Source organism: Eschrichtius robustus, chromosome 14 (genome assembly GCF_028021215.1).
Source record: "Eschrichtius robustus isolate mEscRob2 chromosome 14, mEscRob2.pri, whole genome shotgun sequence".
Taxonomy (NCBI): domain Eukaryota; kingdom Metazoa; phylum Chordata; class Mammalia; order Artiodactyla; family Eschrichtiidae; genus Eschrichtius; species Eschrichtius robustus.
The window spans coordinates 75,741,980-75,767,551 of record NC_090837.1 but is presented as its reverse complement, the minus strand read 5'-3'; the positions used below and the strand labels follow the sequence as shown (position 1 = coordinate 75,767,551).

Sequence of the window (25,572 nt, the reverse complement as noted above, 5' to 3'; positions counted from 1 at the left end):
GTATAGATCACTTTTCCTTTATCTCTTTTTCTGTAATATACTGTATTTTTTTTCCCCCAAAACAAACTAATTTCCATAAGTAATAAATATAAATTCAGAAAGTGTAAATGCATGTACAGTGAAAAGATATAATCCACTTGCCCATGTATATACTTTATTCATGGAGAAAGGAAAGCATTAAGTATGTTCATATACATGAACACAGTAGTAAACACTCATGCAATAAATATTTATTGAACATTCTGTCCAAAGCAGTACACTTGGGCACTTAACATGAAATCAGATTTGAAAATAAGAGCAGTTATTTTTTAAGTCACAAGAAAAGTGACACGTATATGCATCACTCACTGTGCTCCTTAAAGGCTGTTGAGGAAGTAGTCTCCTGGACCATGTAAGTAATTCTTTCCCCAGGTTATTACAACACAAGTAGTTTATAAGGGAATTCCAAGTAGGACAGAGTCCTACGTGCCATCCAGAAATACATCCCTTGGGATAAGATTCATTCCAAATCCTTCTTCCTGTCTGAGACTCTTCTTATGAGGCGCCAGTTTATTCTCACCAGACATAGGGAGAACTGGGGATGTTTCATGACTCAGATAAGATGATGGTTAACAGCATCAGTTCTGGAATCAGACATACCTGGGTTCAAATCCTGGCCCTGCCACTTCCTAGCAGGGTGACCTTGGGCAAGTTATTTAACCTCTTTATGCCTCAATTTCCTCATTAGGAAATAGGTTGTTGGAAGATTAAAAGGAATACTGAATATAAAGTGACTGACACGTAGTTAAGTGCTGTGCAGTAAGTATGACAGACCAGCTCACCTAAGATTTACATGGTCGGTGGCTGATGGAGAAAAGCTATTTGAACAACTATAGGATGATCTCAGGGTCCAGGCCCAGGTCAGTGGCTGGGCCATGACTACACCCAAGTTGCTCAAATGTTGGTCTCTCAGCACAGAAGCCAGTACAGAATTAAGTTGGTACGTGCCTTTTACCTCTGGCCCATCACCAATAAATTTAAGCGAAAATTTGGTCCACAGGTTTAGTCCAAGATTTCTATGTGGAAGTCCTATTCTGTGTAGAAATCAACAGGTTAGAAATTCCATGCCAAATGCTGTAAGTTCCTGAGCATGTCGACCTTGTTCACCTCTGGGTGGGATCACTGCCAAAGCCCTGAGTACTGTGTGATCTCAGTGACCCAAAAACTGATCTTCTTTGGGAACATGCAGCTTCTCTAATCATGCTTTTCTTTCAGTGTCTGCCATGTTGGAGAACGAGAGCATTCAGGGTCTGTCTGGGGTGAAGCCCACGGGCTACCGGAAGCGCACTTCCAGCCTGGCGGATGGAGATAAATCCTACTGCCTGGAAGCCATCATCCGCCAGATGAATTCCTTCCACACAGTCATGTGCGACCAGGGCCTGGACCCCGAGATCACCCTCCAGGTGTTCAAACAGCTCTTCTACATGATCAACGCAGTGACTCTCAACAACCTGCTTCTGAGGAAGGACGTCTGCTCCTGGAGCACAGGCATGCAGCTCAGGTATGAGAGGCGCCTTGGCCTGGCACACACCAGCTCCAGTCAGGCACGGGACGCTTGTCTATGAAGATGAAATCCAAATCCAACGGATTGTCCTTGTCACAGTCGGTATGTGACTCAAATCCATCACCTTCTTATTGGTTGGTGAAATTCATCACACACTGAGATGGTGACCCGGTAAACAAATTAGTTCCGAGCTTAAACACATTTACATACTTTAATATAAAGATTGTAAATATGATGTGGATAGGTCAGAGAGAAAAATTAATGACTTAAGAGGCATGAAGGCTCACAGAGAAGTACAAACATGTTTGCGAATGTTAAATGTTAAGTTGTTTTAATTCAATATAGTTAATGCCTTTTTTGCTCATTAACTTAGTACAGACACTTTAGGTACTTCATCTTGGCTTGATTTTAAGCACCCACTCATTTCACAAAAAGTGATTGAGTGCCAGCTACTTTTCACGCTTTTGCCCATGTGAGACAATTAAGATGAGGAGAATGATAATACTCATGGCAGCTGGCCTGCAAAATAAACACAAGAGGTGAGCTCTTCCCAGTGAAGTAGGAGGCCAGGTTTAACAGAGCTCACTCTTCCTGTGTCTAAGGTACAATATAAGTCAGCTGGAGGAGTGGCTTCGGGGAAGAAACCTGCACCAGAGGGAAGTTGCTGAGACCATGGAACCCCTGATCCAAGCAGCCCAGCTCCTGCAGTTAAAGAAGAAAAGCCCCGAAGATGCAGAGGCCATCTGCTCCCTGTGCACCGCCCTCAGCACCCAGCAGGTGTGGTCACTGTCAGCCGAGGGCCTCAGAGCAAGCCCAGCTTCCATTTCAAGTCTGTACCTGCCGGTGGTTGTTTCTTAGTGTGGCACTCCTGGCCCTTTCTGCTCCCAGTGATACAGTCCTGAAGGTCCAGAGGATGGGATGTTCCTGGATGAACCAAAGGCTACTTCGGTCTGTGAAACAAGATGCCACAGTTTCCCAGTAACTCTCTGGTGTCTCTTGCTTAGGTAGAAAGATAAGGTAGTCAACCCACAAAACGTCAAGCTTAGGCACAAACTTTTTTAAACGCTTACCATGAATTCTGGAATGTCTCTCACCTAGAAATTTAAATTGGTCCTGTTTTCACTTAGCATCCATTTACATTATTTTAAATAAAGTCAGTGAGAACCTAGAGGCATTTAAATGTTCCTTTCCTTTTCCCCTCAAAATTGTATTTGTACTAGGACTCGGTTGCAGAGATATTACCAGTCTGTAAAAAGATAAATCTTGTCCACACACAGGTGATCTTGCCCTCCATCATGAATGTGCCTATTTAGAAATGGGCACGCCACAAGGTGGTAGTGCAAAATGAGACCAGCACGAGGAAATCAGATTTTCCAAATTAAATCATGCACCTTCTCTCTGCCCAGCACCTAAAGAACAGCAAAATCCAAACTCAGCATTGCAAAGTAAACATACATTTCCTTACCTCCTCCACTAACTACTAAGAGATGAAATCCCAAACTCTTAGGAAAACTGCTTCCTTCTACAAGTGTACTGAAAGTTTTGAAACTTTTTAAAATTTTGCTTTCACAAGTTTACTTCTAGACTGCAACTGGCATCGCTCTGCCCCTGGGCAGGCTACTTCCCCCAGACAGTTGAGCAGACCAAGGATTAGCTTCCATTTAGACAGGAGTAAAATCTGTTCCTTCGTAAGTGATTTTGGGGGTGGGGGGAGGTAGGAAGGCTTTGTTAAGACCTTTGTTATATAAGGTAAGATACCCAGGACTCTTTTAATGAAACCTTTAAATTACTCGTGGATAAGAGGCTGAGTGCTTCAGGCAGCAGTTTCCTAAAATCCTCATTACTTTATAAGCCATGGAGCATAGGGGGCGGGGTGAGCGGGTATACGGGAGAGAGGAATGGGGTAAGAGAGCTCAGATCTTCCAGGCAGAGCTTCCGGACTCTAGTTTACTAAATGTAGGCCCCTAAACATCAGTCCAGCTGTATCTAAACTGTGGATCTTGCCTAAAGCGAAGTGTCCTCCTGTGCCAATGTCATATGTTCTTTAAAATTCAAAAGTTGTCTTATGTTCATTTAGCTCTGTGCTAAACTTTTGTTTTTATTCCAACAGATTGTCAAAATTTTGAACCTTTATACTCCCCTGAATGAATTTGAAGAACGGGTAACAGTGGCCTTTATACGAACAATCCAGGTGAGTTTTAAAATATTAATCGATGTTATAAAGTCCTAGTCTAAAACAAATAAAAGAATTGGTAGTTTAGATTTTAACCTTGCTTCTCTTTATTAATGAAATACTGGTTACCTTATATTCTAGAAGACCTTACATTTTTAGGTGTTCTCTTTAGGTAAATATGAGCCACACCACCCATGAATATCTTATCATATATACACAGAAGACTGAACTTTAATCATCTCTGCCTCTCAGATTTTAGACATTGTCTAAGTATTTCATTTGCCACTACCGTGTTACTAAACTATAGCACAAAATGAAATTAACAAAGTAAGCAGAATATCAACCGTACCCACAAATGGAACTAAGAAATACTCTTTTCAGAAAACAATTTGAGCACTTAAATCTTGACTCTTAAGGCTTACAATATTTGCCCTTAGGAATATGCTTGAAAGAAAACATTTCAGGGAAATGATTATTTAAATCTGTCTTAAGAGTATGGGAATTTTTACATAGAGATGAGCTGCCGAAGCTGAGCCCTAGGTGATCTGGGCTGAGTGCCTAACCTTTGTGGGTGCTGTAGCGGACAGCATGTAAATGATGAGTCACATCAAGATTACTCAAAAGACAAGGAGCATTTCTCCCATTAGTATATGTGGGTAACATTTTGAGGAGACCTAATACTTTCTCAAACTCTTAAACAACCTCTTTAGCCAGTGAAGTAATTGTCAATATGAAACAAGGATAAAAAGAAATGGGGAAAAGTAATCAGAGGAAGAGGCAGGAAAAGAATAAATTAACTTGAACGTCGTGTACAAGTAGAGAATAGAGGCTGAAGATCAAGGGAGGGTGTTCTCTTCAAGGCAGTGGGGGAAATGCAGTGGTTTATTAAAGATCTGGATCACAGAGAAGCAGGCAGAGAGTCACCAACACAGATATTGTATAGTCAGCTGCTGAAAAGACTGATGACAGAAGCCATTGAGTTCTCTGACCCGCTACTGTTTTTATGGAGAGTTGAGAATTTACACAAAGTGCAGATTTAGAAGGTCTTTTTTGTCTTTAAATATCTGAAACATACATTAGAGGGAGAGCTGTAACTGCTTATAAATTCGCACTGTTTACGAGAAGAGTTCAGGCCAAAGTTCAAAGAATATGAGCCAAGTCAGACTTGGGTTTGAATTAAGGAAGTAGGAAAAAGACAGTGGCAGTTGGTCAGATATTCTCTGGAGACATGTACAGTCAGATTCTGAGTCTTCCTTAGCAGTCAATTCCCATGTCCAGCAATTCTTTCAAAAAATGGTTTTTTGGTTTGGTTTTGTTTTGTTTTTCTTGCTAGAGTTTTATGTTCTGTTTCTTCCTAGACAGTGCTCAGAGGAAAGGCTCGGACAATCCATGCCATCCTCCTGTACTTGAACCTTATGTAGGATAAATACAAGTTGCTTATTAAAGCAAACCATTTGCTTGGGTGGTGAGGTCAGAATATGCTGACCTATAAGAATGTAAATTTAAGGGGATTGTTAAACACACCAAAGGATTCCCACCAGCAATGCATGAGGTATATACATACAAAGGAATATCAGTCTTGTATTTTTGTATGTTGAACCACCCTTGCATTCTGGGGATAACTCCAAATTGGTCATGTATCTGTTTGTTAAGTCTAACTGGTTTATAGTGGTGTTCTTTGGCCGCTGTTTGCTGTTGATCTTCCATATGGTTCTATCTATTATTGAAAATGGGGTATTGAAGTGTCCAACTATTATTATAGAACTATGTCTCCCTTTAATTCTGTCCATTCTTGTTTCATGTATTTTGAGCTCTGTTGCTAGGTGCATGTATATTTGTAACTCTTATATATACTTGATAGATTGAGCCTTTTACGGATATATAATGTCCTCCTTTGTCTTTTGTAAACTTTTTTTATTTAAAGTATATTTTGTATGACAATAATATAGGCATTTCAGCTCTTTTCTGATTACTTGGAATGTCTTTTTTCAAACTTTTACTTTCAATCTTTTTGTGTGTCTAAAGTGAGTCTCTTGTAGACAGCATATAGATGGATCATGTTTTTTCAATCCATTCTGCCAATCTCTGCCTTTTAATTGCCTTTAAGTTTACATTTAAAGTATTACTGATAAAGGATTTACTTCTGCCATTTAGCTACTTGTTTCCTGGATGTCTTTTATGTTTTGTGTTTTTCAATTCTTCCATCACTGCCTTTTTGTGTGTTTGTTTCTTGTAGCGAGTGTATCATTTTGATTCCCTACTTTCCTTTTCTGTATACTTTTTAGTTATTTTCTTAGTGGTTACTGTGGTGATCACTATTAACATGTTCAACTGATAACGACCTAGTTTAAATAATACCAACTTAGTTTCAATAGTGCACAAATACTCTGCTGCTATACATCTCCATCCCTCTGCCTTTATATTGTTATTGTCACAGATCACATCTGTTATACATGTGTACCCATTAACAGAGATTTATAATTATTTTCTGCATTTGTATAAATCATACAAGAAGAAAAGGTGCTACAAACCAATAGTATAATGCTGGCTTTTACATTTACCTATGTTGTTAGCTGTACCAGTGTTCTTTATTTCTTCTTATGGCTTGATTTCTTATGGCTTTGAGTTACTGTCTAATGTCCTTTCATTTCAGCCTAAGGACTTTCTTTAGTTACTGGTAACCAGCTCCTTCTGCTTTTGTTTATCTGGAAATGACTTAGTTGTCCCTCAGTATCTGTGGGGGATTGGTTCTAGAACCTCCATGGGTACCAAAACCTGTGTATGCTCAAGTCATTTATATAAAATGGCATAGTATTTGCATGTAACCTATGCACATCCTCTGTACACTTTAAATCATCTCTAGATTACTCATAGTACCTAATACAATGTAAATGCTATGTAAATAGTTGCCAGCATGTATCAAATCCAAGTTTTACTTTTTGGAACTTTCTGAAATTTTAAAAATATTTTTGATCCATGGTTGGTTGAATCTACAAATGCAGAACCCATGGATACAGAAGGCTGACTGTAATTCTTCATTCTTGAAAGATAGTTTTGCCAGATATAGAATTCTTGGTTGACAGAAAGAAGAAATTTCAGGACTTCAAATATATCACCCCACTGCCTTCTGGCTTCCATGGTTTCTGATAAGAAATCCACTTTTACTCTTATTGAGGATACCTTGTTATGTGATGAGTCACTTCTCTCTTGCTGCTCTCAGGATTCTTTCTTTGTCATTGGGGTTTGATAATTTGACTATAATGTGTCTCAGTGTGAATCTTTTTGAGTTTATTCTGCTTGGAGTTTGTTGAGCTTCTTGGAGATATATAGAGAGATAAATATATCTTTCATCAGATTTGGGAATCCAGCCACTATTTCTTCCAATAGTTTGCTGTCCCTTTCTTTCTGGGACTCTTGTGATGTATATGTTGGTACACTTTATGGTGTCCCACAGGTCCCTCAGGCTCTGTTCACTTTTATTCACCCTTTTTTCTGTCCACTCCTCAAACTGAAGAATTTCAATTGCTTTCTCTTCAGTTTCACTGGTCATTTCTTCTGCCTGCTCAAGTCTGCTGTTAGACCCCTTTAGTGAACTAAATGAAAATTTTCATTTTAGTTATTACACTTTTCCTATATCTGGCTCCAAATAAAGGGAAAAGGAGATGGGCTCTGTCCTTTTAAATCTTCCAATTGATGCTGCTGGAGGGAGCCACTGCCTCCCAAGAGAGCCAAAATCAAGGCAGGCATCTGTGCCTGCCCTTCAGGGAACTGCCAGACCAACCAAAGTGCACAACCCCAGATTTTTGAAAGACAAGATCTCACTGCCTACCCTGGCACCAGCCAGCTGCTCCAGGACTGTGGGTTGCTATCCCTACAGCTGCGGTGGGGCTAGAGAATGGGGGATGGTAGCTGATGCACACTGATCTCTTAGCAAAGGTCAGCAGGCTCTCCCTTCATCAGGCACTCTCCTGGTTGTTGTAGTGTCCTTTCAAGTTCCAGAGTTACAAGATAGTTGATGCCAATTGCTTTTTTCTAGCTCAGTGGTTGCTTCAGTGGAGGGACTGACCCCTAGAGGTTCCTGCTCTGTCATTTTGTGTGATGTCAGTCTCCCCATTCCTTTTTACAGATGAGGAAACTGAGGCAGCGAGAGGTTCAGGAACTCACCCAGGGTGGTGCCAGGATTAGAGCTCAGGTTATCTGCCTCCAGAGCCCATGGCCTTAACCACTTCACTATACTGCCTCGCCACATGATTTGCACCTGAACTATATTATTCTATTCTCCCTTAGATGGAAAATTTTTAAAGAATGCTAGAATTGGGAGAGGAGTTGAAGTCATATGATCAACAAGCCTAAACCAGAGCTTCGCTCCCTGCTAAATACCTCAGGGAGAGGGAGACCACATTCTCCTGAAGTCCTACCCAGTTATCATAACAGAAATATTCCTGTGATTCATTTTTGTGAATTCACCAAAACTGGCTATTTTTAGGCATAGGAAGTATTTTACGTCATCTTATTCTTCCCCACAGGCACAGCTGCAAGAGCGGAATGACCCTCAGCACCTGCTGTTAGACTTCAAGCACATGTTTCCCGTTTTGTTCCCATTTAATCCATCTTCTCTGACCATGGACTCAATCCACATTCCAGCGTGTCTCAATCTGGAGTTCCTCAATGAAGTCTGAAAATGCACGTGCCAAAGCTCGATTGCCAGTGAGAGCAAGAAGGAAGTATACAGTACAGTAAAGAGAATTTAAGGATCTGTTAAATCTATAAAAGTAGACCACATCAGAGGTTGAGAACCTGTGCAGAGTGAACTATACAGAATAAGACACATCTGTTACTATATTTTGTACCTACTGCTCAGAATAAAACACTTGAAATATGGAAGATTTTTTTAAAGTATGATTTCGGTCTAAACAAATATACATCATGATCTACAGCCACCAAGCAGTCCCCATGGGCCATATAAAAGATGCCAGTCTATAAAATGGAAACTGCCTAGTTTTGATCTTTGCACATAGCTGGAGAATGCCCAAAGTAAAATGATATTAAACATATGTAAGTCACATAAACTGCCTTCAGAGGACTTTTAACAAATAATGGTACTAATAACCATGACACTGTCATATAGTGAGTGACATTTCCCGCCGTCAACAAACCGTAGGTGTGGATGGGTTTATGGGGAGATGTTTTGAGGACAAATATATAGACCTGGGCCTTCTGAGAAGTTTCCCAAAGACATTTTTTAATGCCTGGTGATGCAGAGACAATGGTGTAATTGACCTCCAGACTAAACAGTTTGATTATTGGTTTCTGAAATAAAATTAGAAGACTCAGTCCCTAACATACTCAAACCCACTTGTGTAGTTTTGAATTTACGGAAGAATTACGCTAAAAATGCTGCAGTCCCAAACGTAAAATGTGAGCAAATAGAAAGATATTCTTTACATTTCCAATGCTAATCCATGCACTTCCTGAGTCAACAAAACTTTCACAAAAATCTATGTAAGCTAAATGTTAGAAAAGAATAACAAGTCTTATTTACAGATTAAAAACCAAACAAGTCAATATAAAAGCCTTTAATCCCTTATTGCCATTATACCTCCAAAAAGAACATTACACAATGCGCTAGTAATTCCAGATAACTAAGAGAATAAGGAAAACAAACTTCATCTTGAGGATCAGACTATTTGAAAAGCCTTTTTTAAAAATCAGTTCAGGTATTATTAAATTATTATCCAAAACTTTTGGGTGTTTGTGTGTGTGTGTGTTCTTTTTAAAGGGAGAGAAGCTTATGTCAACTTTCCCTTTTCAGGTTATTTTCAACACTTTTCAAATTTACCACAAAAAACTAAATATCTCTGCTTTGAAATAAGGATTTAAAGAATATTCAATGATGATATTACAATGAATTTTATGTGTTTGCTACTTTTATAATTTTTTGTCTCTTCTAAAGCAAGCATTCAATTAGAAAATCCTACATGTCGTTTACAATCTTTTGCTATTTTTTTCATATTTCTGGTAGATAACAGTATGCTGCTCCCATGACAGGAACAGATGGTGTTTGCAAATCATAGAAGAGCCTCTATGTTGCATCAAGAAGAAACAATTTCTCTGCAGAGTACAAGTAGAGCCCCCGTACCCCGCCACCTTCTCTTACTCAGCCCCTCAGCTTAAAAGGCTCTTGGAAACACAACACACTCCGAGCCCTAAACAATCCTGTGTGTGGAGCTCTCCTCGCCCTCTGGGCAGGACGAGGCACAGCCCCGGGCGAAGGCCGCTGCCCAGCACGTCCCAACCCGAGTCATCGGCATGATCCCCTCGACCTCCACGTTGCACGTCCCGGCTTCTCTCGGGCGTCCGCGCAGAGCTGCGCCTTTCCCTTCCTCCCCAGCTAGAGTTACATGATATGACATCCCTGACTACACCCTTCAACAACCCACATGCTGACTAGCTTTGGAAGGCCAGTCTAAACCAGTTGAGTCCGTGGCTGCCTCTTTTTAAAGTTCTTTATTATGTGTAACTTGCTTTTTACTGCACTTTAGTTTAAAACTTGGCTTCATGTAAGGCCTGTTCTTAATCTTCGAGAACCAAAACTGCCTTGTTAGCATGCTAAGGGGTGTAAAAAGCAGTGATTCCATAAACGCGACGGCTTCCTGCCCCTACATACTGTCTTACACCCTCATTCTCTCCATCCCTCTGGGTTACTCACTCTGCTGTCACTGGTTAATCACTGGGTGCCAAGGACTCCCTGAATAAAAGCTTGGCAAGTAGAATAAATGGGGTGGGGGAATCTTGTGAATAGTCCTCTACTTAGCCTAAGAAATGCAGGTTTAGTTCTCCTCTTCCAAAGGTAAAGGTATTTCACTGGAGCTGTGCTTATTTAATCTATATATCCTTAAAAAACAAGTACTCTTTTATAGACACCAGGAATAAAGGAATACAGTAATCAGTTACTTAATGTTTAGATCTGCCCTATTTAATGTAACACTTGGAGACTGGAAGAAGCATCTTTAATATGTTAGCATTTTTCTTCTTTGCATTTTTTTAAAAGTTCAATTCATTTTCCAACTTCATGAAATCAATAATGACTTTTAATTTAAATAACTTAATTCAACATAAAGTTTTGAATTCTAAACCAGATATCTGTCTTTATATTTTAATATTTAAAATTTAGTTGACACTTTTCTCACTATGTGCCTTTAGCAGTCACTAAGGTAACTGACATCAATTCTCTGAAATAAGTGTTTCTGTGGGAAGAATTTTCATGTTCAACATAACATCCTGGTGGTGTTTTGATCTGTCTTTTGAAACATGAGAAGCATTTTAAAGATTACTTAAGAATCAAATACTTAGATTAAACAATTTGAATTTTAAGTATTATATGGGACCTATCTGTTTACCTAGAGTAATGTGTGTTCGTTGCTGAGGCTGACAAACGCATCACCTACATGCATATCACCTACATTCTCCCTGTGCCGTCACAGCTGCAGTTAGACTTATGGTACCCAGCAAGCAGATCAGACCCAAAGGAAAATAGGCTTTTCCCCCCTTTTTATGAAGCATGTCAACAGGAGTTTCTTCCCTTTCCTGTACTAAATTTTAAAGCTTTTGTAAAAACAAAACAGACAAAACGAGGAACTTGGAAAACTTAGAAAAAATTAACGCTGCTACCATCAATTCATCAAATATTTACTTAGAGCTTCACTTAATGCTTTAAGATTATAGTGACAAATACATTAGAATCCATTTCTTTTACATACAGTAAATTTAATTGTTTTCATTCATTCTATGGCACCAAGGGCATCCTAAGTTGAAGCACTTGTATAATGCCAAATGACTAAACAGTTACTAAAATATGACAGCATGGGGCAGGACACTGTAGATTTTCCTCATAGTATATTTCTCTGCAGTTTCTCAAATTATTTGCTGCATGACCCAAATAGCCATAATTCACTTTTTGTACACATCAGTACCATAGAGAATTAGGGAGTATAGAAAATTAGAGGTTGATGCCAATGCCATAGGACTTTTTTCTTATTATAAAGGTTATTAGATACTAAAGATTGTTTTTCCTAAAAAAATTTCTAATTTTAATAAAGGGGGTCAATCAAAAATGAATTTAAAGTACTTTCTAAAGTGATACAGTATCAGAATAATCCAGATTTGAATATAACATTTTGCTCCCAACTGATGTTTGGATGAAGGACTGCTTCACTGAAGGAGATCCCATCATATTCAGGGGTGAATCTAACAATGGAGAAGAAATACTACTAATAAAAATATTTTTCCACTTTGAGCAAATCTGTAAACTGTACCTTTGTTTATAAAAATTGCTTGTATTAGTTACTGTAATATTCAACTGTGGATAAAAATTCGTGGAAATAAATACTTTTGAAAAAAGTGGTGTGACAAATTTAAATGAAATTTAAAACTCTGTAACTACACATTGGCTGAAAAGTTAATTTTTAATGCTTAAGAAACTATTCAGGGGCCTATATTCAAAGATGCTTCATGATCATTTAAACCAGGGGTTGGCAAACTACAGTTTGCAAGTTGGGGGTAGAGAGAAACTTTCCCTATAAAATAAGACTTACTGAGCTACACAATTCAAGCAAGGCAGTTTTGGTGTAGTGGATCAATGGAATAGGACAGAGAGCCCAGAGATAGACTCATATGTATAACTTTGTAAATGGTAGAGGTGGCATTACAAATCAGTGGGGAAAATATTTACAAGACCTGTATGGAGGATCTTATATGTAAGTGAAAAACATTAACAACATTTAAAAATTGGAGAAATATATTTCACAGATAAGAAGACTCCATACCACAAAAATGTCAGTTGTCCCCAAGTTGGTCTATAGATTAAAATCCATCTCACTACAGGTTTTTTTTTTGGTGAAAATTGACAAGCTAATTCTAAAATTTATATGGAAGAGCAGAGGCCCAAGGTTAAGGAAGAGGCTCCTCAAGACAAAGAGGGAAAGCTTTCCCTAATACGTGCCAAGACTTACTATAAAACTTTTAGTAATTCAGATGAGTGAAACTGGCACAGAGATAGAAAATTTGACCATTGGAGCAGAACAGAGAGCCTAGAAACTGAACCTTTGTATGGAAACGTTGGTAGACTGTTTATCACCTAGAGGAGCACACACAAAAATCACCTGGAAATTTTTTTAAAAATTCACATAACCGGGCTTCCCTGGTGGCGCAGTGGTTGAGAATCTGCCTGCCAATGCAGGGGACACGGGTTCGAGCCCTGGTCCGGGAGGATCCCACATGCCGCGGAGTGACTGGGCCCGTGAGCCACAACTGCTGAGCCTGCGTGTCTGGAGCCTGTGCTCCGCAACAAGAGAGGCCACGATGGTGAGAGGCCCGCGCACTGCGATGAAGAGTGGCCCCCGCTTGCCGCAACTGGGGAAAGCCCTCGCAGAAACGAAGACCCAACACAGCCAAAAATTAATTAATTAATTAATTTTTTAAAAAAAATTCACATAACCAACCTCACCCAAACGTACAGGATAAGACATCTCCAGGGAAGGTGCCCTTAAACACCCATCATTAGGGAACCCTATTGAAATATTTCATGATACAGAAATGTGTTCACAATATACTGATCAGCTGAAAAGTTACCTCTGGAACCCAACTTCCAACCTAAGGATGGACAAACTTCTGGGTGGCTGGTGGAAGAATAACCTCTCTTCAGGAAAGCCTCCACCTCATTCCCAGAGAGGTTAGGGCCTATCTTCAGGACCTCAACAGGAAAACTGTGTGCCAAGAGCCAAATTTCAGACAACATACACTTATCTAGTAACAGCTGAGAAAGAACAAAGCAGCCGACATCTGGGTCCTGGTCTGACACTTAGAGGTAGGTCTGTGTGGTGGCAGAAGCTGGCCTGGTGCTCCCAGCTAGGCCCCGGTGATCTCCTTCTGCACACAATCTTACAAAACCACATCAGACAAGCTCACTGACTAATGAAGGGAACCAACACAAGACTACTTCACAGTTTTGTCTAAACACAAACACAAGATCTCTGTGCAAACCACACGATACCAAACACCCCTCTCCCGGCTAATGGGTGACTGCAGCTTCTTCACCAGTTGCAGCTTTAGTCTAGCTCCAATCTGCCCTCCTTCTAGATAGGATCATGCTGAAATAGCTATCAAAGACTTGACCCTACTTCTGAACAGCACCCAATCCAGAGTGAACCTCTGCATCTCTGGACTCCCCAAATCACCTAACCAAAGCCCAATGTCCAACACCCTCTCACTGAGCTGCCCCTCGCTTCCCTAAGGTGTGCCCTTGATGTGCAGACTTCCTGTTGCAACAGCGTTAAACCCAACCTGTTCACAGACAGGTGTGTGCCAGGAGGCGTTTGGCTGAAGGGCATCAACACAGTGTTGTCCCCTTCCACCAATATTAGCATTTTGCAGGGTAAAATTAGAACCAAGGAGGTACTGTTACTGAACCAAACTTGGGTCCTCTCGCCTGCACACAGTAAAGCCAATCTACCAACACGGGGCCGTGGGGAAGGAAAGTGCAGTGTACCGCAGGGCTAAGCAAGGAGTATGGGTGGCTAATGCTCAAAAAACCTGAACTCCAGATGGATTTCAGGGAAAGGCTTTGAAAGACAGGGTGAGGCAGAGGGTCTCAGGGTACCTGATCTGCTCCTAGACATTCTTCTGACTGGTTGGTGGTGAGGTAATCAGGAGTCAACATCACCAACCTTCTGGTTCCAGCTGGTCTGGGGTCTATGTGCTTGTGGGCAGCATGCAGTTAACTTCTCCCACCTGGTGGTGGTTTCAGTATCTGCAAAACAGCTCAAAGAACTTGGCTCAGAATATTATCTATAGCCCTTCAGGAGGAACTAAAGGTCCTTGACTTTGTTTAATGGCTAAACTGTTATTATTTTTGTCTTGACTGGTTTCCTTTGTTTCTGCATTTTCTCATTCTCTGATTAAGTTTGCTCTTTGGAACTCAGGGAAGGCCTAGGCAGTTAAAGTTTTTCTACCAACAAGAGGCAGGTGGAGGACGTGGGGGTGGGGGTAGGGGCGGGTCTGTCCAGGGAAGGACCAATAGGGGCCTGCATGGTTACACCTCAGGTTATACAGGTTATGGCAGGTACCTTGGAGATACTGCCAGTTTGGTTGCAGACCACTGCAATAAAGTGAATAACACAATAAAGTGAGTAACATGAATTTGTTGGTTTCCCAGTGCATATAAAAGTTATGTTTCCACTATACTGAAGTGTGCAATAGCATTATGCCTAAAAAAACAATGTACGTATCTTAATCTAAAAATACTTTATTGCTTAAAAATGCTAACCATCATCTGAACCTTCAGCGAGTCTTAATCTTTTTGCTGGTGGAGGGTCCTGCCTCAGTATTGATGGCTACTGACTGATCAGCGTGGTAGTTGCTGAAGGTTGGGTGGCTGCAGCAATTCTGATTGACATATATACACTAATATGTATAAAATAGAGAACTAATAAGAACCTGCTGTATAAAAATAAATAAATAAATAAAATTAAAGGAAAAAAAAAAGACAACAATGAAGTTGCCACATCTATTGACTCTTCCTTTCACGAACGATTTCTCGTAGTGTGCAATGATGTTTGATAGCATTTCACCCACAGTAGAACATCTTTCAGAATTAGAGTTAATCTTCTCAAATCACTATGTATGGCAGCTATAGCCTTACAAAATGTGTATGTTAAACAATGACTTGAAAGTCAAAATGACTCCTTGATCCATGGGCTGCACAATGGATGTTGTGTTAGCAGGCATGAAAACAACATAAATCTCATTGTACCTCTCCATCAGAGCTCTTGGGTGACCAAGTGCTTTGTCAATGAGCAGTCATATTTTGAAAACAATCTTTTCTTCTGAGCAGGAGATCCCAACAATGGGCTTAAAATATTCAGAAAACCATGTGGTAAACAGATGTGCTGTAATCCAGGCTTGTTGTTCCATTTATAGAGCACAGGCAAAGTAGATTTAGCATAATTCTTAAGGATCCTAAGATTTTCAGAAAGGTAAGTGAGGATTGGCTTCAACTTCAAGTCACCAGCTCCATTGGCCCCTAACAAGATAGTCAGCCTGTCCTTGGAAGCTTTGAACTCAGGCATTGACTCTTCCTCTCTGGCTATAAAAGTCCTAGATGGCATCCTCTTCCAATAGACAGCTGTTTTGTCTGCATTGAAAATTTGTTGTTTAGTCTAACCACCCACATTAATTATCTTAGCTAGATTCTGGATAACTTGCTGCAGCTACTACATCAGCACTTGCTGCTTCACCTTGCACTTTGATGTTATAAAGACAGCTTCTTTCCTTAAACTTCATGAGCCAACCTCTGCTAGCTTCAAACTTTTCTTCTGCAGCTTCCTCGCCTCTCTCAGCCTTCACAGAATTGAAGAGAGTTAGGGCCTTGCTCTGGACCAGGTTTTGGCTTAAGGGAATGTTATGACGGGCTTGATCTTCTATCCAGACCATGAAAAATTCTGTATCAGTGATAGGCTGTTTGGCTTTCTTATCATTGTGTGTTCACTGGAGTACCACTTTCAATTTCCTTCAAGAACTTTTCCTTTTCATTCACAACTTGGCTAAATGTTTGCAAAAGGCCTAGCTTTCAGCCTGTCTTGGCTTTCCACATGCCTTCCTTACTAAGTTTCATCATTTCTAGCGTTTGATATAATGTGAGAGATGTGTGACTCTTCCTTTCACTTGAGCACTTAAGAGGCCACTGCAGGGTTATGAATTGGCCTAATTTTAATACTGCTGTGTCTCAGGGAATAGGGAGACCTGAGGAGAGGGAGAGAGACAGGGGAACAGCCAGCCAGTGGAGCAGTCAGAACACACACAACATAATCGATTGTTTGCCATCTGATATGGGTGCGGTTTGTGGCACCCCAAAACCATTACAGTAGTACCAGCAAAGATCACTGATCACAGATCACCATAACAAATATAATAATCATGAAAAAATTTGAAATATTGTAAGAATTGCCAAAATGTGATGCAGAGACACAAAGTGAGCAAATGCTGTTGGAAAAATGGCACCAGTAGACTTGCTCCAAGTAGGGTTGCCACAGACTCAATTAAAAACAAACCAGGGCTTCCCTGGTGGCGCAGTGGTTGAGAATCTGCCTGCTAATGCAGGGAACACGGGTTCGAGCCCTGGTCTGGGAAGATCCCACATGCCGCGGAGCAACTAGGCCCGTGAGCCACAACTACTGAGCCTGCGCGTCTGGAGCCTGTGCTCCGCAACAAGAGAGGCCACAATAGTGAGAGGCCCGCGCACCGCGATGAAGAGTGGCCCCCACTTGCCGCAACTGGAGAAAGCCCTAGCACAGAAACGAAGACCCAACATAGCAATCAATCAATCAATAAAGAAATCTTTAAAAAAAAAAAACAAAACAAAAAACAAAAAAAAAACAACACCTTTAAAAAAAAAAAAAAAACCAAAACAAAACCAAAAAAATGCAATAAAGTGAAGCAGAATAAAATGAGGTATGCCTGTATTACTAAATAAAATTCTAAGGCTTGGTAAGGATATAGACACTGCAAATAACCTTCAAACAGGTAGAGGAACAAAGACAAATACACTTGACCCTTGAATGCGGGGTAGGAGAGCCCACCCTCCATACAGCCAAAAGTCTGTATATAATTTATAGACAGCCCTCCATATGCTCAGTTCCTCCATATGGGAGGTTCCAACCAACCTCTGCTCATGTAGTACAGTAGTATTTACTACTGAAAAACATCTGCGTATAAATGAACCCATGCAGCTCAAACTCATGCTGTTCAAGGGCCAACTGTATATATCCTTCACTTAGGTTTGTGACAATATCTTAAGCTATTTGGAACACACCTAGACCTGGGGTAAACTTAAAATAAGTTCAGCAAACAGTCAGTGTCTGTGTTATTTTCTGTCTACATTTCATTTCTGCTGTTGTTTGGCAACTCGAACTTTCTGTAGAGTAGGTATTTGTTATAAGGACAAAACCACATCCAAGGTAATAACTGCTTCTTAATTAACAAAATTTGAAGTTATCACCAAAGCAGTTAGATTAACAATGAGCACATACATAACTTGCCCAACTACTCAAGATTAGCAAACTCACCTGTCTCATTTACTCAAATTCAAGGCCCTCTGTATCCTTGGATTCTGTGTCCATGGATGCAATCAACTGCAAATCAAAAATATTTGAAAAAAAATTTTTTCCAGGAAGTTCCAAAAGCAAAACTTGAATTTTCCATGCACCAGCAACTATTTACATAGAATTTACATTGTATAAGGTACTATAATCCAGAGATTGCTTAAAGGAGAATGTGTGTAGGTTATATCCAAATACCATGTCATTTTAGATAAGGGACTTGATTTTGGTATCCTCCTGTAACCATTCCCTAAGATACAGAGGGAAAACTCTACTCATTTGTTAACATTGTCCTAGCCCCTACCAACTCCACCAATTTTCCCAGTTTCTGTTACTGAAACTTCTAAAGCCATTGCTGCATAAGCTACCATTAATTTTGAGTATTATAGGAAGTTTAAGCACAGGAAATTATCCACAAAATGTAGAAGACAAGGCTGAGGCTGGTTATTTCTGAAATCCTAATGAAATCTTAACATTAGAATTTACAGATTTACAATAGATTCATTGATTTCCAGTCTTAACGCTGATCTACTCTTTTTTTTTCTCAAAAAAATAATTACAGAAAGAAATGATAGCAGGGCATTTCTAAAAATACTGAGAGCTAAATGTCTTAGAACATTTACATCTCACGAGGGCCCATGTCTAGATTTTAAGAATTATAAAATAACTAATTTTGATATAGATATTTAGTGTTATACAATATATACTTGGTTATATATGGTTAAACATGAAAAGAACTAATTATAATTTATTTCCGGTAATTTTGCATCTTTATTGAAAGATACTTTTCCTCAAAATTTTTATTTTGAAAAGTTAAATAACTACTGAAGAGTTGTCAAAATAGAGCAATGAACAACCGTATACTCTACCTTTAGGTTCCCTAATTGGTAATACTTTGCCGTATCTGCTATCTCTCTTTCTCTGCCAGTGTATTTTTATGCATGTTTTGAGTCACTTGGTAATTAGTTGCAGCATCATGACTCTTCACCTCTAAATATTTCAGTGTGTACCTCCTAAGAACAAAGGACAATCTCTGCCATATCTACAATATAATTAACATAATCAGGAAAAGTAATGTCAATGCTACCATCTCATGCAATTTATAGAAAGTTCCCCCAACTGTCCCAATTCTGTTCTTTAGAGTTGTTGTTTTTAAATCCAGTTTCCAATTAAAGATCCCATGTTACATTCAAATGTCACATATCTCCTCTAATCTAATACTATTCCCGGCCTTTTTTGTTTTTCACAACATTGACATTTTGTTAAGAGTTCAGGTCAGTTATTTTGCAGAATGTCCTTCAATCTGGATTTGTCTGATTGCTTCCTTATGATTAGTTTCAAGTCAGACTTTTTTTGGAGAAATCCTACATAAGTGAGGTTGTGTCCTCAGTGTATCCAGAGGGTGCATGATGTCAGTTTGTCCCATTAATGGTAATGTTAAGCTTGGTCACTTGGTCAAGGTAATACAAGATTTCTCTAGTGTACAGATAACTTTTCCCCTTCATGATACTTTGAGATTATATAAATATCTTTACATAGATTTACATGTTTTTTATATATGTAAAACTTTTACCCAATGGTTTTCAAAATCCATCCATTTTCATGACATTTTTAATTACAAAAAACTTAGGAAATTTGGAAAGACTTACTGTTGGTGATCTGTAAGGTATTGAGTGGGAAACTGTGATACTTAGAGTGATGGTATCTTAACTTTTCTTAATAAATATATGGGGGGCAAATTGAATAGAACCTGCCTTTTTCTCTTATTGAAGAACACTAATACCCTTATCAATAGTTCTACAGACGAAATGCAATTACTCTGCATTTGGACTATTAGAAAGTTTTAATGAAAAACCCGTAACTTTTAAAGATCTGTTTATTTCCTCCACCACTGTATCTCACACTTACGCATAATTCACTGCACGTTCTCTGATTTTTATTTTCTTCATTACAAAACACACATTTGACTGGCTTAAGTTTATTGAGTGTCAGCTTGAGATAAAATGTGTTGGTTTTGGCTCACCTAATGAATTCCGTTTTGGTTTCAATTTTATTATGTTACTAGCTTTCAAACATAAATCAAGTTCTAATGCTCTAATGGTACCAGCTCTGTACCATCCTTGGAAGAATTAAGAAAATAATCATTCAAATCATTTTCTGTAGGAGCCATGGTTGAGAAAGGCTGAGCATCTAGTAGTGACACATTGCCTCACTTCTCCACCTACCTGAAACCACACTTTACCTCATACCCCCAGATCCTTCCCCTGCCAAAAAAAGCAAATAAATTTTCTAATCCAAGCCACCATATATAAGTATGTTACTTTTACCAAAGTTTCAACTACTTTATTTCTTCCACCGAGGAAGATTAACTTAACATTCACCTCCTTTCCTGTTTTCTATAACATATACCTTAGTTAATGATACCTGTCTCTTTTTCTACCTCCGCTTCTATGTTCCACATGCCATAAGCCCTGGACAAACAACATGGGCCTTGGGCTTCTGAGAATCAAGAGTTCAAACCTATAATTCAGCAAATCTAGATTTGAGGCCTTGGCAAATTCTTTGGTTTCTCTGGGTCAAAGCTTCCTCATTTATAAAATGAGAAAGGAAAAACTCTTACCTATTTCATGGGGTTGCAGAATGTTCCTTAATTTGGGTTTGTCTGATGTTATATGAGTTGTATGTTATTCTGTTTTATATAACAATTATCATATTGCCTGAGTATATGAATTATAAACAGCATACATAAGTGCCTGGTGCATGGTGGGCACACAGTGCTCATAGATGGTAGCTTTTATTTTACTATGCTCTTTGCTCATCATCCAGAATATGAAGGTGAAAAAAAATCATTGGGTATGTGGGAAGCTTTGATTTATTCAAAGTCCAAATTCCACTGACTATATACACTTCTAGTGAAAAAGGTGTATACATATTTTTTAAAGTTAATAGCCTCAGAACTCATGTATTGAATTCACGACTGTCAATTTCCTGGATTTGCTCAAATCAAAGCAACAGAAGAAAGAAAAGGAATAAACCTGAGGGTCAAATTACAATAGATGGTGAGTAAAAGGGAACAGTGGATAACTGGGAGAACAAAAGGGAAATGAAGGGATTTTCTGTAATGACGGACATGTTCTAAATTATATTTTGAAAGCTGAGAGTAGTTTGGGTTAAAAGAGTGTACGCACTTGTGAAACTCATCCAATTTAAGATTTGTACATTTGACCCCATGGAAATTTTGCCTTAAAAAAATTGTAAACAAATACTGACCTCCTAACATGAGTCACAGTATTTCTGGGTGAAGTGTACTAAGATCTGCATTAAAAAAAAAAAAAAAAAAGATGGTTTGATGGAAGAATAGATGGAGGGACGTGATACAGCAAACATGGCAAAATGTTAACAACTGTAGAATACAGGTGGTGAATATATGGGTGTTCACTGTAGAAGTCTTTCCACTTTCCTGTATGTTTGAAAGTTTTCATAATAAAATCTTTGGACTATAAAACAAACAAATAGGGACTTCCCTGGTGGCCCAGTGGTTAAGAATCCGCCTGCCAATGCAGGGGACATGGGTTCGAGCCCTGGTCCGGGAAGATCCCACATGCCGCGGAGCAACTAAGCCCGTGCACCACAACTACTGAGCCTGTGCTCTAAAGCCTGCGAGCCACAGCTACTGAGCCCGTGTGCCGCAACTACTGAAGCCCACGCTCCTAGAGCCCATGCTCCGCAACAAGAGAAGCCACCGCAGTGAGAAGCCCGCGCACAGCAACGAAGACCCAACGCAGACAAAAATAAATAAATTAATTAAATTAAACAAACAAACAAACACAATGTGAGAGGGCCACGAAGGCATTTGAAAAGCAGGATTCTAGGGTGGGCATTGCCTGACAGCTCACAGAACACCTCAGTGCCTCCCACCACCCCTTCCGAACTGTGTGGTCCAAGCGCGTGTTGGAAAAGAATTTCCAGACACAAGGCAGAATGTAAGGAAGATAGAGTTTTTTAAAGAGAAGGGTCGCTGCAAGAACAGCTGGCCGACTTCCTGGTAGGCAGGGAAAGCCGACCCTGAGCATGGATTGCTTGTCTGTTTTCTTTGTTTGTTTTAACATCTTTATTGGAGTATAACTGCTTTACAATGGTGTGTTAGTTTCTGCTTTATAACAAAGTGAATCAGTTATACATATACATATATCCCCATATCTCTTCCCTCTTGCGTCTCCTTCCCTCCCACCCTCCCTATCCCACCCCTCTAGGTGGTCACAAAGCACCCAGCTGATCCGAGCCAGCAATCCCACTACTGGGCATATACCCTGCTTGTCTGTTTTTACAGCCAGAGAACAAAGGGACTTCTGAGTCACCCGCTGATTGGGTAGGATCTGCATGTTTCCAGTGGGATGAATACCTTTCTGTATATGGTATGGAAAAGGAGCAAGGCATGCTGCTTGGGAAAGCTCAGAGATGTTGCAATGGTTGCTGCATGACAGAGTGATAAGGGTCTGGTAACTCTCTGTTCCGGGGATGTTGGCCCTTTTAGTTTATCTCGTTCTTTGTCCTTGGAGCACACCACACCGACCACGCGAATCAAGCCCGAGGCAGCCTGGCCAGCCTCCGAGCCCTGGCGCTGGGGATCTGCCCCTTCTCTGCCCGGGTCGCCTCCTGCTCGCCCGGTCTCAGTCCGTTCTCAGCACACACTCTATCACCTGGTTCCCAGAACTCAGATTGCGCAGTGGTCACGTCATCATCGACCAGGGCTCACAGTTACAGCGGCAGAGGCATCCCTAACCTCCCTCATCCGTAGCCTAACCGACTCACCCTAATCTCCCAGCCCCCGGTTCCCTGGCCCCATTTCGCCTGACAAGTTTTCATAATCCTCTCAGGCTCCGCCAGCGGCGCCGCCAGCCATGGGGCCCGATCATATAAGGAAAATACTGCGGCTTCATTCGGAGCTGCATCGTGGACCCGGGGGCGCCCCTGCCCTACGCCACTCGCTACACTCCTCCCCCGACAACCTCCCCGGGCCTGTGCCCCCTTGCCGGCCCCGCAGCCTAGGCCTCTGCCCCTGGTCTGCGCAGCCGCTCTCCCCAGCCTGCGGGAGTCGCTCAGCCAATCCCCTCCCGCCGTCTTCCGAGCCCTCCCCACTCGACTTCCGGTCCGCCGGCAGCGCCCGGCCGCAACCCACCTCCTTAAAACCAGTTCCACACTTCTCGGTCGCCTGGTCACACGTTTCAGAAAATTCAGGAGTGAGGATGAAGAGGCACGTTAATTACCTGTTGGGGGTAGCGGGGCGTGTAGAGGCCGGGGATAGGATGGACAGGGTAGAGTCAAATCATTCTCTTGATTGGGAGACAAAGTCTTTAAAAACAACGATATGAGGAAAAAAATCCGCTTGCGAGGAACGTTCTCTTGTCCAAGGCCGGTCTCCCCGGGAGGTTGTGGTACCCTTGGTTCCCACGGGGTGGCGCAGAGGGCCGCATCCTGCCAAAACAGAGAGAGAGCCCTGGCCCGGCCGCGCGAAGTAGGTAAAAAGGCGCGGCCGAGGCCACGCTGGCGCCGCCCCTCGCGCTTAAAGTCCGGGTGCCCGGGGCGGTACGTCAGCGTTGCGGAGGAGGACCGCTGCGCTGCCGCCCGCCGCCATGGCCCTGCTCCGAGGTGACCCCTGCAGCCTCGCCTCTCTAGCCCTTGGTTGGTGGTGGGGGTGCGGAAGGGCCCGGTCTCGGCGGGGAGTCGAGACCTCCTAGGCGGTAAAGGGGACTTGATAAAACCCCATCCCGAACCCCAACTGTTTGGGTTCAGGAGAAAACATACTTGTCAGGCACTAGCGACAGTGATCTCCCTGCAACTTACAGCTGAGAGTTGAGACCACGGTTTGCTTGCTTCTGACCTTGAAGGTCATTTGCCTTTGCGCGGTAGTGACTCACCTAGTTCGAGGTTAGCTGTTTGGAAGACTGGGGCGGCGCCATACGCACGAGGCGGCCTGGGGCGGAGGGGTGCCTTTCCCATGAGCCCGGCGGCCTCGGACTTGGTCAGAGGGTGGGCGGGGCTTGGGGGAAGGAAGGAATGTTGTCTTGGAGTCGGCAGGGGATTTCTGTTCCCCCACAGTGCTTGGGGGCGATCTGTTGGAGAACTTTCCTTAATCCTTTTCCCTTCTATTCTTTCGAGTGACTCCAGAAGAGTGCAGTCATTGAGTACATAAATTCTACAGTTATTAACTTACAAAAATATATGTAAACTCCCTTTTCATAACAAACGGTCGCAGTCAGTGGAATAAGGATGAAAGCTCATCCTTACCTTATGTGTCCTTTGAAGAACCTTCAGATGGAACAGTTTATATATCAAGGCCCCGGGCAGAAAAACACTTGGCAGGATCTATCTAAGAACCAACATTCTGGTGGTCCAGGGCCCTGTGGGCTCTGTGAAGGAGGTGGGGTTTTATTCTAAATTCAAAAGAAGGCAATCTCCTACCTTAAAGTAGAATAACAGGATCTGATATCCAATCTGCCCCCATTTCCTCAGGGCTATGAGGCTGCCTATGTAGCAAGGAGGAGAATTTAAGAGCATTTAAGAATCTGTTGCAAAGGTCCAGGCAACATCAAATGATGGTTTTGACTCAAGTGGGGGGCAGTGGAATTGGGGAAAAGGGGGAGGAATGATTTGAGATAGATTTGGAGTTGGAATTGACAGAAGTTGGTGATAGGTTGGATGTGGCAGGTCAATGAGAAGGAAATGTCAAGAATGACCAGGTTTCTGGTTTGAGGAATTGTGTTCATGATGATACTCCTTATGGAGTGAGGAAAACTGGGGAAGGGATAGATTTGTAAGAGAATATTGAGGTGCTCAAGTGCAGGTATCAGGTAGGCAGTTGGTTAGGGGGATCTGGAGCTCAGAAGAGCCAAAATGACATGTGAACAGTTCAAGTGAGAAATAGGTATTCTGAGACAAGAGGATTTAATTTAATTTGTCAGTGCTCTTTCCAATTCTGAACTTAATAAAGCAGCATATTGATTTTTTTTTAGATGAGGTATTCAGAAAACCCAAATTATTTAAAAGCTGCATGGTCATGAGCTGTCTTCTTTAAAAGGAAATTATATTTTTATTGGTTTCTCTGTATAAGAATTTATCAGTGGTTCTGACCACTTTATTTTAATACAGACCCCTTTGAAAATTTGATGAAAACTATGAACCCAGTAAGGGGAAAGGATGTACATCAACACCTGCATTAAGGGAGTATGAAGTTTATAAATTTGGGATACCATTCACTATGGTGTTAAAGTTAGTGATTGTATTTTTATCCATTTCCCTGTTTTACAGGGAAACTGTAAACTGTTTTACAGGGAATGTTTCCCTGTTTTACTGATGTCCAGAAAGGTAGAATGGCTTGTCTCTAATGGTAGTTAGTGTCTTGATTGTTACTGGTTAGTTAGAATACATTACAGATACGTACTTCTCTCAAGTAGCATACTAGGTGCTTGCAGGACTAGTGGGTAAGAGAGAACGTGCAACTGATTCTTGTGGGGAAAAGGACACATTTGAATGGCAGCATAATTGACTTTGGTAAAGATTGTCATTAATTTATCAGATTTCTGTAGAACCAATACCCCGGGATTTTATTAGCACCAATCCCAGGGCTCGGTAGAAGGGTTGCACTCAACAAATATTAACTCTCTTAACTGCTCCTTAGCTTTGCTGGGAATGTTTGTGCAACC

General features: G+C 41.0%; 2 protein-coding genes, 1 long non-coding RNA gene and 2 other non-coding genes across 7 annotated transcripts in view; 2 read left to right on the top strand and 3 right to left on the bottom strand.

The window, feature by feature from the left end:
* The window catches only part of MYO5B (myosin VB), a 366,001-nt gene extending 357,399 nt beyond the window's left edge, over positions 1-8,602 (top strand). The window contains exons 36-39 of the mRNA XM_068562997.1: positions 1,255-1,540; positions 2,146-2,320; positions 3,654-3,734; positions 8,243-8,602. Coding sequence (XP_068419098.1) covers positions 1,255-1,540; positions 2,146-2,320; positions 3,654-3,734; positions 8,243-8,395 — 695 coding nt within the window. The 3' untranslated portion in view covers positions 8,396-8,602. The remainder of the gene's footprint in view (positions 1-1,254; positions 1,541-2,145; positions 2,321-3,653; positions 3,735-8,242) is intronic.
* LOC137776474 (uncharacterized) lies at positions 1,456-23,896 on the bottom strand. 2 transcript variants are annotated; one of them, XR_011076227.1, is made up of 5 exons: positions 23,788-23,867; positions 23,137-23,366; positions 17,837-17,902; positions 2,381-2,952; positions 1,456-2,062 (listed from the first exon to the last, which is right to left on the bottom strand). It is a non-coding gene; the product is annotated as an uncharacterized lncRNA (long non-coding RNA). The 2 variants fall into 2 exon arrangements; XR_011076226.1 differs by lacking the exon at positions 1,456-2,062 and having other exon boundaries at positions 2,295-2,952; positions 23,137-23,344; positions 23,788-23,896.
* On the bottom strand, positions 22,535-22,617 carry LOC137777124 (small Cajal body-specific RNA 18). The gene has a single exon (XR_011076443.1). It is a non-coding gene; the product is annotated as a small Cajal body-specific RNA 18 (non-coding RNA).
* On the bottom strand, positions 22,695-22,835 carry LOC137777067 (small Cajal body-specific RNA 17). Its single transcript, XR_011076398.1, has one exon. It is a non-coding gene; the product is annotated as a small Cajal body-specific RNA 17 (non-coding RNA).
* ACAA2 (acetyl-CoA acyltransferase 2) overlaps positions 23,420-25,572 on the top strand; it is a 47,567-nt gene continuing 45,414 nt past the window's right edge. Inside the window, exon 1 of one of the 2 annotated variants that reach the window (XM_068562999.1) lies at positions 23,420-23,518. In XM_068562999.1, the coding sequence (XP_068419100.1) occupies positions 23,503-23,518 (16 nt within the window). In that variant the 5' untranslated portion in view covers positions 23,420-23,502. Of the gene's footprint in view, positions 23,552-25,572 lie in introns of both variants that reach the window. The other variant, XM_068562998.1, reaches the window with a different exon arrangement.